At 47.8% G+C, this 16,046-nt stretch overlaps 1 protein-coding gene across 2 annotated transcripts in view; it reads left to right on the forward strand.

Annotated features, from left to right (window-relative positions):
- The window catches only part of GAS6 (growth arrest specific 6), a 975,360-nt gene that overhangs the window by 452,558 nt on the left and 506,756 nt on the right, over positions 1-16,046 (forward strand). For both annotated transcript variants that reach the window (XM_069637123.1, XM_069637124.1), the window contains one exon: positions 2,860-2,982. In XM_069637123.1, coding sequence (XP_069493224.1) covers positions 2,860-2,982 — 123 coding nt within the window. The remainder of the gene's footprint in view (positions 1-2,859; positions 2,983-16,046) is intronic.

Genomic DNA, 16,046 nt, shown 5'->3' on the forward strand with positions numbered 1-16,046 from the left:
GGGGGTCACCAGATCCCCAGCCCTAACCAAGGAAGCGCAGGATCTGTGGCACTGGGCCATTGCCCAAGGGATGACCCTGGTACCCTTCCATCTGGCAGGAATAAAGAACACCATTGCCGACTCACTCAGCAGGGAGCTTCGCTCTTGGCACAAGTGGGAGCTTCGGCAGGATCAAGTAGATCTCCTGTTCCAACGATGGGGCAATCCCCAGATTGATCTATTCGCGACAACGACGAACACCAAGTGCTGGAGGTTCGCCAGCAGGTTTCCCCAGCCGGGGAGCATGGGCGACCCATTCTCATTCCCCTGGGACGGCCTGTTCCTGTATGCGTTCCCGCCGTTGCTGCTGCGACTCATCAGTCAACTCGGACGGTCCCGGTGCAGGTTGATCCTCTTCGCACCGGCGTGGCTGAGGCCGATCTGGTTCCCGGACCTTCTGGACATGTCAGCGTACCCCCCACCCCCAGTCAAACTGCCAGCGGACACGTATCTTTGCGCATGTGAAGGAGGCGCCATCTTCCATCACGACCCGGGATCACTGAACCTGCAGGCCTGGCTCCTGCAGCACTAGAGTTCGGAGGGTACGATATCCTGGTGGACTGCAAGGAGGTGCTTGCAAAGGCCAGGGCGCCCTCGAGTCTTAAGTGCTATGGACACAAATGGAAGAGGTTCTCTATCTGGTGCCGTGCACAGAAGATTAACCCTCTGCGAATTACGGCCCCTCAAGTGCTGCCGTACTTGCTGTCGCTGGCCAAGGCGGGGCTGGCTCACGTCTCCATCAAAATCTATCTGGCGGCGATCTCCTGCTACACCAGAACTCTGGGGAGGTCATCCCTGTGGTCTCATCGCCTGGTGAACGAGTTCATGAAAGGACTGCTCCGCTCGTTCATGCCGGTGAAGGCTCCAGCCCCGGCGTGGGAGCTCAACGTGGTGCTGACCAGGCTCATGGGCCTGCCATTCGAGCCTCTGCATTCGGCACCGTTGAAGTTCCTATCGTGGAAGACAGCGTTTCTTGTGGCCATCACCTCTGCACGACGAGTGGGAGAGATCCAGGCCCTCTCCTGTAAACCTCCATATCTGACATTCCACGAGACGAGGGTAGTGCTGAGGACGCACCCCTCCTTCATGCCCAAGGTGCCATCGGACTTCCATCCCAATGAGCCCTTGGTGTTACCTGTTTTCTTCACGTCGCGTTCGTCGCCGGCTGAGAGGACTTTGCACTCGCTGGATGTGGCTAGAGTGCTGAAGTTCTACGTGGACTGCACAAAGAGTTTTCGGAAGACATCACAGCTGTTTGTGAACTTTGGCCCTGTGAACCAAGGGAATGCCCTCTCAAAGGCTTCCATTTCCAGATAGCTCTCCGGCTGCATCATGCACAGTCACCGGTTGGCAAACCCACCGTTGCCCGGCCATCCGAGAGCACATTCAACCAGAGCGATCGCTGCTACTACGCGTTCTTGTCTGGTGTGCCCCTGCTGCACATCTGCAGGGCTGCGACATGGAGGTCGACGCACACCTTCACGAGATTATACTGCGTCGACCGGGATTCCAGGGAAGAGTCCAGAGTCGCCCAGGCAGTGCTGCGCAACCTGTTCGCTTGAAGATGAGCCTGGTGAAGAGGTAAGAGATGCTTAATGTTGAGTTGTTGAAATGCTTAATGTTGAGCCTTGCCACCTCCCGTGGTTGTGCATGTGTGTACTGCTATGTATTCCTGTATTCATGAGCATGTGAATCCATGCCAGACCCCATGCTGGAAAAGGAACAAGTTACTTACCTGTAACTGTTGTTCTCTAGCATGGGTCTGGCATGGATTCACATGCAAACCCTCCCTCCAACCCCTCTGCGGCTCTTCTCTTGGTCCTACTGCCACTTTACGTGCTACCAAATCTGAAGATGGCTGCCAGAGGAGGGGCTTAGATAGAGGGCAGTCATTGGCTGGTGGCAGTATGACCCAAAGACCAGTGATTGGTTATTAGTAGAAAGACAGTTCAGAAACGAAACTGAAACTGATTTTTTTCTTTACTGAGGATTCCCAGCCTGACGACGGGGAATATTCATGAGCATGTGATTCCATGCCAGACCCATGCTGGAGAACAACAGTTACAGGTATGTAACTTGTTCCATTTAAGCAAACAGTAATAACCTGGCACGGATAGGTCTCTGTGCTGGGATATTACTGATTGAAGTGCAATTCCAGCACAGGCAGCTAGCGCTCTGCGCCCAGTTAGCCGTTTCCAACTGGGCACGCATGAATGGGAGCTGCGCCAAAGGCACCGCCCCAAAACGGCCGGTGCCAAAACGCAGCGTACCGAGGGATCTACAAGCCACCAGGTGAAGAGACAAGGGGAGAAGATCACCAAGTCTCAGGTTAGGAAGGGGTTGGAGGGTTTGTGGGCACAGATGTTAGGGAGGAGCCATACATCTCTGTTTCTGTTACATGCTTTGGTTTTTGTTAATGAATCTGCTCTATGTCTTGATTGCCATGTGGCAATATGAAACTGGGGTCGGACTTGGAAATGTTAGCATATAGAGTTCAATACTTTCTGGTGCCAGGTGTTGATAGACTCCACTCTTTTGGAGTTCTCCCCGCTTTCCTTTTCTTCCAATGCCATTCTCTTCACAACCTCTTCTCCCCACCAGTATACTTCCTTAGCATTTATGGTTGGCTTTCCTCTGTAGTGTACTGTACTCTACTCATGGAAAACATCGAATAAAAACATCTTGAGAAAGAAAATGGTGTCAAATTTGACACGATTTTTTAAGACCTGTTCTCATTCATTTTTCTAGGAATTAATTTCTTGATAATAAAATGTATGTACATTTGGTTTATTTCACCCTGTAATTATTTCTTTCTTGTAGATAAAGATGAGTGTTTTGTGAATAATGGAGGCTGTAACCAAGTCTGTCTGAACAAACCTGGTAGCTACCATTGTTCATGCTTCAGCGGCTATGTGCTTCAGTCAAATAACAGAATATGTGAAGGTAAGATAAATGAATGCATTTACATATACATTATTCTTTTAGAGAAATTCTGTTGAGTAATACACAACATATTTTCCATGGCTACACTACTGCAACAGGTCAAGAAAGCAAAAGTCATGATGCTAAATTTGTGTCAGATTGATTTGTGGATTAAGCAATGACACAGAAGAGAACACTTCCTGATTTTAATCTACCAATGCGAGTGTGGAAGTGCTAGCTATGTATTGTTGGAGCATCACTTTCCTTTTCACTTTCTTTGCATCAAAATTAACAGTTCTAAATAGACCTGAAGCTCCTTTCTTCTGATGAGCTTCAAGTTTTTTTTATAACATGTTGTGGAAGTGATTTGGTTTCTGCATGTCTACAGCTTGGCCAAGGGTGGAGAGCTGTTACATTGGTGATTAACGGCCTGACAGGGTTACAAACAGTTGTTTTCTGGCCCGTGCCAAAGTTCGTGGAGTGTGACACTTTAAAATGATGACTTGGAAATGTTTTGGGTTGTCTGTGACTCGAGTGTTAAGGGTTGAACCATCATCCGCCTTCTTCTCCACCTTGTTTTTGAAGGACTATTGATCCTTGAGTTCCAATCCCTGGGGAATGTTGTGTTTTGGCTTTGCTTTTTTAATCTGGTTCAGGGCTCTTAATTAGGACTGTATAAGCAGGTGCTGTAAACAGCTCCTGGGTATCCAGCATTAACCAGTGACCAGGAGCTACCACTGGGGATCGAAGAGGTAATTTGTAGCGTTCTGCAAATGTAACTCCCACATGAGATGCAAATGTATAATTTTGTCGATTATGTATGAACCCCTATTGCTTTAAATAGTGTATAGATGTGTCCAAATGCACAAAGGTAAATTCACATAGGTTTGTTTGTTCGACATTCGTTGGCCTGGGGAGCCAAAAGTAGCTCCTGGTAGCTGTTGCTGTCAAGCCTAACCATGCTCTTCTTAGCTATAAGCAGAAGCTAAATAGCTCCAAGCTCCCCCTACATTTCGAACCCTGTTGCAGTTCTGACTCCTAAGTTCCAACTTTCAGTGTTTTCTTTCTAGCTTCACTTCATCAAAGTGTTCTTTGTACTCTGACTCCCAAGTTTCAGTAGGGAATTGTGCTTTTTTCGTTTTGGCTAATAGGTGGGGCTATAAGTGCCACTTCTCAGCGGTTGTGGAAAAGAGGGCTTCAGAGCAGAGATGGCATATGAGGATGGACATATGGCCTCCAGATGTTGTTTGGATATGTGTCCACCCATTCAATGCCCATCTTTATTCTTAATTCGTCAGGGTTTCCGTGCAGAGGTGACACAGAAACCTCCCTTGGAGCCTCAGCGAATGGCAGGACTACATGTCCCAGGCATACCTTCTTCGAGGTATGATGCACATTGCCATGCTGGTGAGCTGACGCTGTTGCACGCTGGCGCACTGCGACGCGCTTCACACGGGGAGCTTTGCTTGCAGAATAAGAGGACATGGACTGCAACGCTCTCAATGCGAGTTACTGCGCTCACACTTCCTTGTTTTGTTGCTTTTGATTCCTAAGTATCCTAGTCCTGTACTTTCCATTTGCTGTCCTTTCCTGCCCATCCTGGTTTACCTTCTCCCAGTCTCCCCACGCTATGAATTCTTGGCCTCTGACTGTTAACGAAACCCCACTTTTGTATTGTACTTACTGCTGCTGTTGTCTACTGTGCTCTGACCCCTGCCTCTTTTACTGGACATCTCTTTTGGATTGTGTTTGAACGGTTGCCATCTGGTATATGCTGACATCTACTGGTTTTTGGATTTGCCTTGTATTGTGCATGGCGGGGTTTCCTATTGCTGTTACACGCTGAATTTCTCCCAGTTGTGTATTCATGCTGGTCTTACCCTCCTTTATAATTCCTATAGTTTCATCCTATTATCTTCGGGCTAGGCCCTTGTGGTTTTTTCATTTTGTTTTTGTTGCACCTCGTGCCGTCCGTACAGGTTTCCTTTTCTCTGGATTCAGTGTAGTGGGAGGATGGAATCTAGTATTTAACTAGGAACATCGCTGATCTTCATCTCAACCCTAGTTGGGTAGATGCCCTGTTAATTTGTTTCTGTATACCAATCTGCATACCTATAAACTGATTTATCTTTTTCAGCCTGGGGGTTTGTGGCTTTGATACTGTTTCTTCCTCCCACCTTTCTCTGTCACTTAGAAAAATCTCATCATGATTTAGGATTCCATAGTGACTGAGGTTGGGCTACATTGCAGGTTTCCCTTTCGGCAGTGAACCCTCCGTATCACAGGTAGGGTCAGCCTGACATAACCAATGTCAATTTCTACCCATTACCGGCCAAACCACGCCCACCGGTGTCTACACTATGTTGCTTACATGCACGCTATTTTTGCCAGGTGTGGTAGATCAGAATCCAGCCTCACATACTGATGCATGGTGCAGGTGGTTTTTATACTCCTACGTCCCATCCCCTTTCCTCCATACTGTATGGGGCGGCCCTCGCTAGGGACGGGAGACGGAACCTTTTTCACCAGAAAAATCATATTCCCCTTAAAATTTAGATGGGCGCGGCCTTGGGAGCATGCGCTCCCCTGACTCTGCCCACCGGCGCCACTCCTCAGTCCTCTTTTCCGCGTTGACTGGAACAGACCGCTTTCACCAGCGCTCCTGGGTTAAGCCTCCAGCCTAGTAACTCCACACGCTCTTCCACAGAGAAGTACTTTCATCTTCTTTTTTCTTGTCTTTAATCAGATAGCTCTGCCCCATGGCACAACACTCCTCCCTGGCGCATTTTGACGTTAGCAGGCTTCAGCAGGTGTACAGCCTGCGAGTGGATCTTCCCTACGTCCGACCCCCACTCTTTCTGCCTCCGCTGCCTTGGCCTGACCACGGTTGGGAGGGCTGGACCACGTGCGACGTGCTGACACCACACGCTCTGAAGAACAGGCTAACTCGGTGGAAGGAGGAGGAGCTCTTCGGAAGGTCGCCTCCAGAGGGCTTCAAGGAGTTCGTCAAGCACAAGTCCAGGTAGGAGCACTGTTTTCATCCGCATCCCACAAAGGCAACTCCCCAGGAAGCGCATGAGCGGGAGGGACCTATCGGGTTCTAGTACCAGCGCAGCTACCGAGGCTGCTGAGGGGTCGTGAGATCCTACCAATTACTATGCTGATGGACCGCAGGGTTCTATTACCGGGTTTCCGTCTGAGGGGCTATGCCCTAGTAACGGACAGACATCTGAGGGGGTTTCTTGCATTATGGTTTCAACAGTCAAAATGGTATATTTGTCAGGGAGACTTCTTAATACTGCTGCTTCTACTTCAACAACTATATTTCGTATTATTTTCCCATGAGAACAGTCACCTTCGTCCCATAATAGTTCATCTTGTTTTCGACAACTGCAATGTATCATCTATTGACAACCAAATGTGCCTCGGAAGTTCCATTAATATGCACTACTGCGACAACTTCAATTATTTTTAAACTCTTTGACTAGATAGATTTTACAATACTTCAACCTCTTCCAGTAGGCTAGGCACTCTTCCTTCCAACTGTGTTCTTCAAAGGGGTGGCCTCTCAGGCTCTCTTGTCTGTCAACAATGGTAACCTGTGTTTGCTTTCTAGACTCCCTCCTCTGTGGCCTCCACAGTCTTGGGCATTACAGGTTGTCTATGTCAAAATGTTCTTCACAAGCAGCCAATTCCCCTTCGCCAATTTTGCCTGCACCTTTTTGTCAGCTTTCAGCCCAACAATTACTCAGAAGCCTTAGTGCCACTTTTAGCCTCAGGTAACCATTGTTGGTTAATGCCAATGAACTGTTAATAACTTCACAGTATTGCTGGATTGTTTTAAACTCTGAGAAAGGTTCAGCTTCACAATTAATATGTGGTACCTCTTGGCTTTAGGCAATGCTTGTTATCTTGAGTCTTTTATACTCCCATGAATGAAAGGTATGTCTGTCAGGGTTGCCTTGTGACTTGACCACAGAGTGTAGATTAAGAATTCTACCCAACAATGTAACCCTGTGTATGGATACAAAACACCAATACCAAGGGATCTATTATTTGGAAGAATGGACCCAAACACGAACAGCTTACATCCTAGAGCCGGAAAGGAAAAGGCACATTAACAACAGCCTTTTTCTTTATCAAGAAACAAAAGTACATCTAGACGGGCACCAACATCAACATCAAGTGTGCTTTTACTAGCAATGGATAACACCACCCTGGCAGGCAACACAGGATAGAATCAACAGGAGCACAATGAGGTAGGAAGTATCTGTAGAGTGACAAGGAAAAAACATGCAAGATAAGAATCTGTAGAATAGATCAGAGGAGTAAGACAGAGAAAAGAATTGGGCCCTTACCGTGTGTGTGATGGAAGACTGCGTCTGACGAGCAGTATAAGGGTGGATCTGCTACCCAGGTAATATCCGGAAGCCTCAGCAATGTGAGAGGACTATTCCTGCAGAACAACGGAGCACCTAGAGGCCAGGAAGTTCCTTGAAGAACCTGACGAAACGTGGATGCTCCCAAAAACACCCCTTCAGGTACCCGGAAGTATCTAGTCCGTACCAGGGTGATCGAGAGTGCAGAGCCTCCGGACTTACTGGGTAGTGATCACAGGTAAGGATTCAATTCACTTGCAATCCATTGAGGAATCTGAGTCGGCAACGTGAGGAGCAGTTCAAATCCAATATCGTAAGGCGGAAGAGGTCCGTGAAGCAATCTGAGTCGGCAACGTGAGGAGCAGTTCAAATCCAATATCGTAAGGCGGAAGAGGTCCGTGAAGCAATCTGAGTCGGCAACGTGAGGAGCAGTTTAAATCCAAAATCGTAAGTCGGAATAAGTCTGTTGAACAATCCAGATCGGCAACAGGGGGAGCAAGAAAACAGCAAGATCAAGGGTAGAATGGGTCAGATAAAACAAGACAGCAAGATCTAGAGTAACTTCAAGCAGGTAAGGATTCAGCCAAAACGTAGTCCAAGAATATGCCAGAGGTCAAGAAGCCAGTAAACATAGGAAGTAGAATATACAGAACGTAGCACACTTCAGCCAAAATCAGAAGCACTGGCTACATGTCAAGGAGGAGTTTAAATAGCCACAATGTCACATGATCGAACGTGCGCGTGATGACGTATTGCCTCACTGTTTATGCCCTAGTCTCCACGGTGACCGCCATCATGCTGTAAACTGCACACGTTTCTTTTTTGTTGTGCTTCTCTGGAAACGGACGATGCATCTTGGAGTGCAATGCCTTACTCGTATCGAAACAGGCAAAACTTGTGATTGTGTGAATACTTTAGAAGCATTACCAAGCGTATTCTTCAGAGAATGTGACGGAAGAGTGAATGAATCGGTAGGATTCCTGACAATGTCACTCGTATACAAAGTATAAGGTTCTGACTTTCAGGATAAACCACAATTAGGCACATCCTACCATTCTTTGGTGTAGTTTTCAAGCTTTAAAGGTGTATTCCCATAGAAGCAAAGGATAGAGTTCAGGCCTCCTTGGGGAATCGCAATAAGGCACACGTGACCATTTGTTAATGTAGTGTTCCCAGGATAAAGATTGTAACTTGGAAATTATCACTGTTAAGTGTTCTGCAATGGTCTTCGCAGCGTTCCCCTTTCTTAGTTAGGGATACACAACCACTCCTTGAACATTAATAGTCTTTAGTTAGTACAACAATGGGCTAGAACAGCATTGGCTTCCTACGAGAGCATGACGGCTTTTCCTAATACGTGCATGTTACATTTCCATTGTTTAAAGAATCTTTAATACAGCTGTCCACTTCTACTCTCTGAAAATCTTACGCAAGTGACAAACGAGCTGGTTACTGTTACCAGCAAGGCTCGCGCAATGCCGTACTTCACTCACCAGCTTCTGAAGCGTTTTCACTGCGTGTTGCACTGCTTTCCTGACTTCTACTACAACGTCTACTGCTCTGGCTCGCTGGGGACCTACACAATTCCCCTGAACAGGTGTCTCCGGTCCAGCCACACATCTTTGGAGTTTCCTCGACTTGGCAAATGCTTGTTGCCTCAAAGATAGACACGCCAGCAGCTCGGCAACCACAGCAATCTGGCTCACATGGGGAAAACTGTTCTCAAGCACGTCTTCCGTTGCGCAGCCTCTGCACTTCAGAGTTTGGAGGTCAAGACTCTCTCAGAACTTGCAGGTGAAATCTGCTGTCTCCATGTTCCGGCATCCCTCTAGTTCTCCCACTTCTGCTTGGTTTGACAGCCCTGTGTCTTCCTTCTGTTCCATTGCCACAGCCAGCGTTCCAGCTCCTTGCACTCCTTCCTCCTTTCTCTCCCTGAGGGGGCCTTTTATGCCTCCCAGGTTCAGTGATACTTTTCAGGTGTGGGCTATTCGCCTAGGTTGCCTGACTACTGCAGTGGCTACTAGGCTTAATTGCCTGACTTTGACAGCTGCATGCCCCCTCCGCCCTCTTCCTCACCTCAGTCCCTCTATGATTCTGGGACTTGTAGTTTCTTTCCACAAAATTAGGTTTTAGCATATTTGAATTACATTTAAGGGTAGGTTTAATTCCCTAAAGGTTATTAAGAGAGGGGTTATGAAGATTGGCCTTTGCAGAGGAAGCTAGTTTATTGAAGACATTTCCACATTCCTTAGTAGTGTACCCTTGGGTTTGCGAAAGGTGTTTAGTTTGGGGTACCAAAAAGGATCTTTCTTTTGGTAAAGTTTGCTCAGATTTTACAGCATTAAGATCCACAACTCAAGATCTAACCTGAGAGTTAGGACATTAAAATGACAGGAAGATTCTTCCTTCCAGGGGAAAAATCCAATGTCTCATCCCACAGAATTCCTCATCACCATGGTCCCAGTCTCCTCCTAGGTGATCCTCTCGCAGTACACCACCCCCAGGGCTTGGATCAGGAAGCATCTGCCTTCCCCAGGCCACCTGGGAGGAGACTTTAGGCAGGGTTTCAGTGAGGAATCCATAGGATTCTTCACAGGCTTTACTCGTTCTGGCGCCCCACTCTGGGGTTTCTCCTTCTCTTCCTCGCTCGCCCACCCACTTCCCTCTACATGGGAGCCACCACGTTCATGGTTGCTGTGAGTGGGGCTCCTTGGGAGGGGCGTCTGGATTACTGGTGCCGCGGAGCGGCTCAAGCAACTCTTCAACTGGGCTCCACGCTGGACAATGGCATGTCCTTTCTCCTGCTTGATCGTTGTGGGGTCATGTAGGCACTTCTCGGCTGCCTTGTAATTCGGCCCTCTTGTGCTTCGTCCTTGTTCTCACCACCTCTCTGGGATGCTGCGGCCTTTGGTCTGCTTTGCTGGACTTCCAGTGTGTCTCATGGTGCTGCATGCCGAGACTAGGGTTTTTGCTCTCTCGCCTTCTATGCTTCTTGTGCTCTCCTTGATGTAGTTAAACTCTGCGGAAACTGCTGAAACCAGTCTCCTGACTGGTTCTTCTCTGACCGCTCATCCCTGGGGCTGGTCCACTTGTCCCTTCAGCGTCTTTCGTGGAGATTGAGCATAGTCTGGGTCAGAAGCCATGATAAGAGTGTACATGGGTTTTTCATACCAGCTAGCCACTATACACTCCATGATGTTATCATCTGAGGGGGTGGAATAGTTGCTTGTACGTCTTTCTGGGGTGTTCCTATCCCCTTTGGGGGAATCCTCTGCAGAGGATCCTGCTTACCCTGTCCCCTAGGGGGGAGTTAAGTATAGCAGGCTAGACTCCCTATTCCAAAGGAGGTGGCTCCCCCTTGCAGAGTTGACGATTTCCCTGGATTCATCACACACATCCCTGCACTCTGTTGTTCTGTCGTAAAACTGATGGGTGGAAGAAGACGCTCCTTTCCTGGAGTCCAGCCACCTTAAAAGCACCAAACACACCCCTTCATGAGCTCCCCTGGCTCCTGCAAGCCCAAACTGTCCATGGCTATTACATACAATTTTTTAACCCATCAACATCCTTTTTGTCTCTCTGTTAAAACGCATGTCAAAGAAAATGAGTGAATGCAAATTTAAGCAGCATTTTTGAGTTTGGAAATTACTTTTTTGTCCTGTGAACGTGTACGATGCACATTTTGGAAAACGTAGTGTGCCCAGCATGTAGAAGGGACGGGGGCATTACCTGATGTTGTAATGCCCACCACCCCGGTGAGGGGCTTATTGTCACTAGTACCCCGGCCTGTTAGACCGGGGACCTAATGGCGTTTTTGTTCGGTTGCCATATTTGTTGCGTTTCGCAGCCGAAAAGTAAAATATATAAATAAATGGCTGGCGTGGAGTGTGAAACCTAGTCCATTTTCCCTTTCCGTGGCAGCCATAGTAAACAAACAAAATGGCCACCATAGTACAGGCAAAGGGACAACACGTAGTCCCTTGTCCCTTTTCATGGCGGCCGTTAAAGCAAATGGAAAGAAAAGTGGGGGAAAAAAGGCTGCCATGGAACAGGGACACGGGACTATGTGTAGTCCCTTCTCCCTTTCCATGGCGGCCTGACAATGAAAGCCGCTAAGCGGTGGAATGCTGGGGATCGGCACGAGATGCAAGCCTCAACGTGAAAGGTATTACTGTATGGTAAGACTTGGAAACACAAGAATCGGTGCGTAGATTTGTTTCTTTTTGTGACGCGCTGGGTACTAATGTGCAATAACAATGGTTGGGTTAGGTAATACAAATGTGTTTTTTTTCATTTTGCATCATTTTATTGTGTAACACTGTGTGTAATAACACATCAATGTGCAAACAAAATTAAATCAAAAGTGTTCACGAGTTTTGATGAATTGTTCCCGTAAAAAATCTTATCACTCAGTACTGGTTAAGATGACATTTACAGTGCAAACCAGGGAGTTCGCAGCACTTCTTCTCATTTTTCCGTGAACTGTGCCGCCCCTTCGACCCAGAGGCTTTGCAGCTGCGCATGAAAGGGCTTGGGATCTACGTGGAGTTAGTGAGGGTGCTATGCCGACCTTAACCCTGTGTAGGTCACTGTGCACACAAAGCCATGAGAACTGTGTGGCTGCTTATGTAGTGCGGGGTCCACTGCTCCCAATAACCTGGGCAATCGGGAACCGCTCGTCCCCCCCACCCTCCCCTCCAAACCAGTCAGCTACATACCATCCCGGTGTAGCCCACGTTGTCTAAATAACTGAGGCCAGACCAACTTATCACATGTGACACAAGGCCGCAGTTTTATTATCACACATTTCACACTGTCCTACTGTGCCAGAATCGAGAGCTGGCGCCGGAGTTACCTGCCCGGCACCAACACTGCATTATGCTGGGCCAGGCAGCAGCAAATGGGGGGAGGGAGGTCGAGGCTCAGAAGGCCCGCCCACCGAGGCAGTATCTGTGCACTGCTCTGCTTGCGCAGCGGCCTACATGCACCCTGACGCTCAGCCCCACTCACCTTAGATCTGTCCAGCGATGTTTGCCTGGACAACACTGACCTGTTGCAGTGGGAGCGGGCGTGCAAATAGGCAGCTCCCCCTGCGTGGGCTGTAATTATGAGGGCCAAGTTTATGGCCCCACTTCCTATTTCCTACCTGTGCCTTGCTTTTGAGGTGGCAGGCGGGGTGGTAGGATGCTCGCCCCCTCCGCCCTGTTATGCCTCTGCGCTGTTAGGCGCCATGGGTTTACCGTGTGCTGCCTGGAAATTAGTATTGCTGTGCCTTGGCAACTCGTTACTCAAGTGATCCTCAGACAATCTTAATGGTAATCACTCTCGGTTTAATAAGGCAAATATGAATTTTCAGCCAAGTATATTAATGAATACCACAGCACATTGGGACCTAGAAATGGCCTTGTAATAAAGCTCTGTAATCGCTATAAATGACGATCCTTTGGCTATTATAGGTGCTCCTCTGCTCCAGCGCAAGTACTTTGCGCAAGTGTTCTATACTGCCAAGCAGTGGTGCGACACTGTTGAGCTGATTTGGCTCTAGCCCATCCTGGCCCTCCGCCCCACACCCTCCCCGAAATTTTGGGCTATGTTGACTCAACCTGACTGACCTACAGAGCAGTGGCCGGGCAGAACAGGACACTGACATTAAAAAGTGCCTGGGCTTCTCTATTAACAAAAGCCCTGCAATTAAAGCATTTAGGGCCCGATTCATAGAATCGATACTGCTGAAAAGTAACTGCACTGTCGACACAAACCCTGATTCATGGAACTGTGCAAAGTGTATTCTTGCAGTGTAAAGTCACTTTGAACCGTTCAAAGAAATTCCATAAATTGGGCCGCTAATTGTTAGCACCTGCATTCATATCATATGCATACTTTTTTAAGCAATTGAAAACATGATGTGGGAGTGAGTGTCTTTCAACAAGGCATCTGCTGCATTCAACTGCAAACCCCTGGCAAGGTGAGTGTTGGGTCGTCCCTCTGGCCCTAACAAGCCCTCTAAAATGTTTCTTGGTGCTTCCAAAAGCACGCAGGGCGAGGCCGTAGCGTGGTCTCTCCCGGGCCTTTGCTGCTTCCTGGCCCCATTTGTCCCGCCTCCCAGCAGCTCTGATTGGCCCTTCTGCATTAATCAAGAACACCCCAGGGCAGTCCTCTGCCCAGCAGCCCCTGCGGTTAAGAGCCCCAAGGCAAAGGGCGGCTCCTACATCGGCGGCTCCAGGTGGTGTCTGCAGGTGTCCGCAGGGAAAGCCGGTGGCCAGCCGTCAACCAGCAACAACCACAAAAGTAAGTGTGGCATGGGTGGGGAGTAGAGAAATTACTTTGCCTGCCACATTACCCTACCTTAGAAAAGTGATTATTAGCATGTGCCACGTTTAGATCAGATTTTTGAACATTAGCCTCACATGTCCTGCTATTTTGAACATCAGCCTGCGTCGCTTCTAGATATAAATTTGAACGTTAGCTAGCTTCACACTTGGATGGAAATGTGAATGTTAGCATACCTCACACTTAGTTAGAACTTTGAATGCTAGCATGCCTCCAACTTAGATGGAGTTGTGATTGTTAGCATGCCGCATCCAGACAAGACTTTGAAGTTTGGTATGCGCAACACTTGCTCAGGGTTATGAACATTAGCCTGCGCCTCATCTAGATAAGACTGTGATTGTTAGCATGTGCCACTCTTGGACGGAATTGTGAATATTAGCCGACGTCGCATCTATATAGAACTGTGCATGTTAGTATGCACCACACTTGGACAGAATTGTGAATATTAGTATGTGCCACACCTGGATAGAATAGTGAACATTAGCTGCTAACATTAGTGAATGTGCTACCACTGGTACAGCTAACCTGTACACAATAGGATCAACATCATTTTCGAATGGATTTTGCCCTCCCACCTATTCCTCATCTTATGATATTCGTATCCCAGCTCTGCAGCTTTGGACGTTTTTTTTTACCAGAGTGCGCTGTGTTCGAGAACGCAGTCGTAGTCCCTCGAGAGCCGCCGTCAAGCATCAGCGTCATCCGCTGTATAAAGGGCTCGAGCAGCGCCCGTTACCTTAGTTCTGTTTTTCCGATGCTACTGCTTCGTGTTAAGAACAGCGCATCATATTTTTCCTCGACGATGTCCCCGTCATCTACTCCCACCACATCCAAGACAGGGTGAAATAAATGTCAGAAGTGTGCTAGGAAAATGTTTATAATCGACCCCCATCGGAATTGCCTCTGGTGCCTCCGTCCAGACCATCGGGTTGACGAGTGCGGTTCCTGCCAGGCCATGTCCAATAAGGCTCTTAGGGAACGTAGAGGTAAGCTGGCGGTGGGGGGAGGAAACCTATGTCTTCCAAAAGACAAAAAAGATTTTGATGAATCTAGTCAAAAATCTCGACATGAGTCGAGGAGGTCGAGATCAAAGAGTCGCTCGGTGGAAATCCTCCTCGTCTTCGACTAAAAAGACAGTCACAGGTCTTCTTCCTCCTCTTCCTCTTCTGAGAGGAGAGTAACTTATCCATGAAAGCACGATGCCCCAGAAAAATGGGAGGCCTTTAGGGCTTTGATGCTTAAAATATTTGAGAAAGCGGCCCAGACCCCCTTGAAGTTGCAGCGTGGTGATCATGCCTCTACCCACTCTAAAAGTGACAGAGGGAAATCAAAATCTAAACGCGCGAGAGCCGAAAAAGAGTCGAGAGTGTCATCAAGGGAAAGTTCCCTGACGCCTCGTACTAAGTCAAAACCTCAGGTGCATAAATCGGTGGTAGCGGAATCGACATTGACGTCGAAGTCGAAACTCGACTCGACACAGTCGACGACTACTGTGTCGAAGCCGCCGATGAAAATGGCGTTGACGCTAACTATACCGAAGCCTTCTTCGACAGTATTGAAGCCGCCTTTGAAAACGTCGAAGCCAGCGTCTTCTTTATCGACACCCTTATCGAGGCATTTATTAATCCTGATACCCAAGTTGACGCCATTACCCTTGCCTAAGTCGATACCACCCTCTTTACCTGAAAAGGTTTTCCATCCTCAACCCAGACAGTAATTTTTCAGATCCATATCATCCATTTTTGAAGAACACTTCTCTGAAGAGGATGGCACTTCAGCTGGAGTTAGGTTTGGAACCAGGGAGGTCCCCGAAGAGCTAGTGGACCCAAATTCCAAAATAACAGATCTTTGACTGTCTCCAAAATGCCAGTGGCCTAGACACTTCACCTGAAGTGGATTTTGAAAGACCAGACCCCACAGATCATGCTGATCCTAGTTATAGCAATTTTATGGGAAGGATCATTGATTTTATGGGTTGGAAGGCAGCGTCCCCAGATTTCGACCAGGATGACATATATCTTGAGTGAAGGTCCTCTAAAAGATCCTGTTCTTCCATTGCATAAAGCACTTCAGAAGAGGGTGATGGTAAATTGGAATACTACTGATTCTATTTCGGCAGTAAATAAGAAATTTGTACCAAAATACAGGCCATCATTTTCAGATCCGGAATATCTATCTAAACATCCCTCCCTTGAAAGTCTAGTGGTTCAAACTGCAACCTCCACTAGGCAATTGGCTTACCCATCAATGCCACCAGACAGGGATGATACAAAAGTTGATGCTTGGGCCCGAAAAGTTTTTTCTTCAGGCAGCATGGCCCTTAAATCGACTAATGTCACTTGCACTTTGGCAAGATTTACATATACCCTGTGGGAC

Source organism: Ambystoma mexicanum, chromosome 7p (genome assembly GCF_040938575.1).
Source record: "Ambystoma mexicanum isolate Mex_15411 chromosome 7p, UKY_AmexF1_1, whole genome shotgun sequence".
NCBI classification, from domain to species: domain Eukaryota; kingdom Metazoa; phylum Chordata; class Amphibia; order Caudata; family Ambystomatidae; genus Ambystoma; species Ambystoma mexicanum.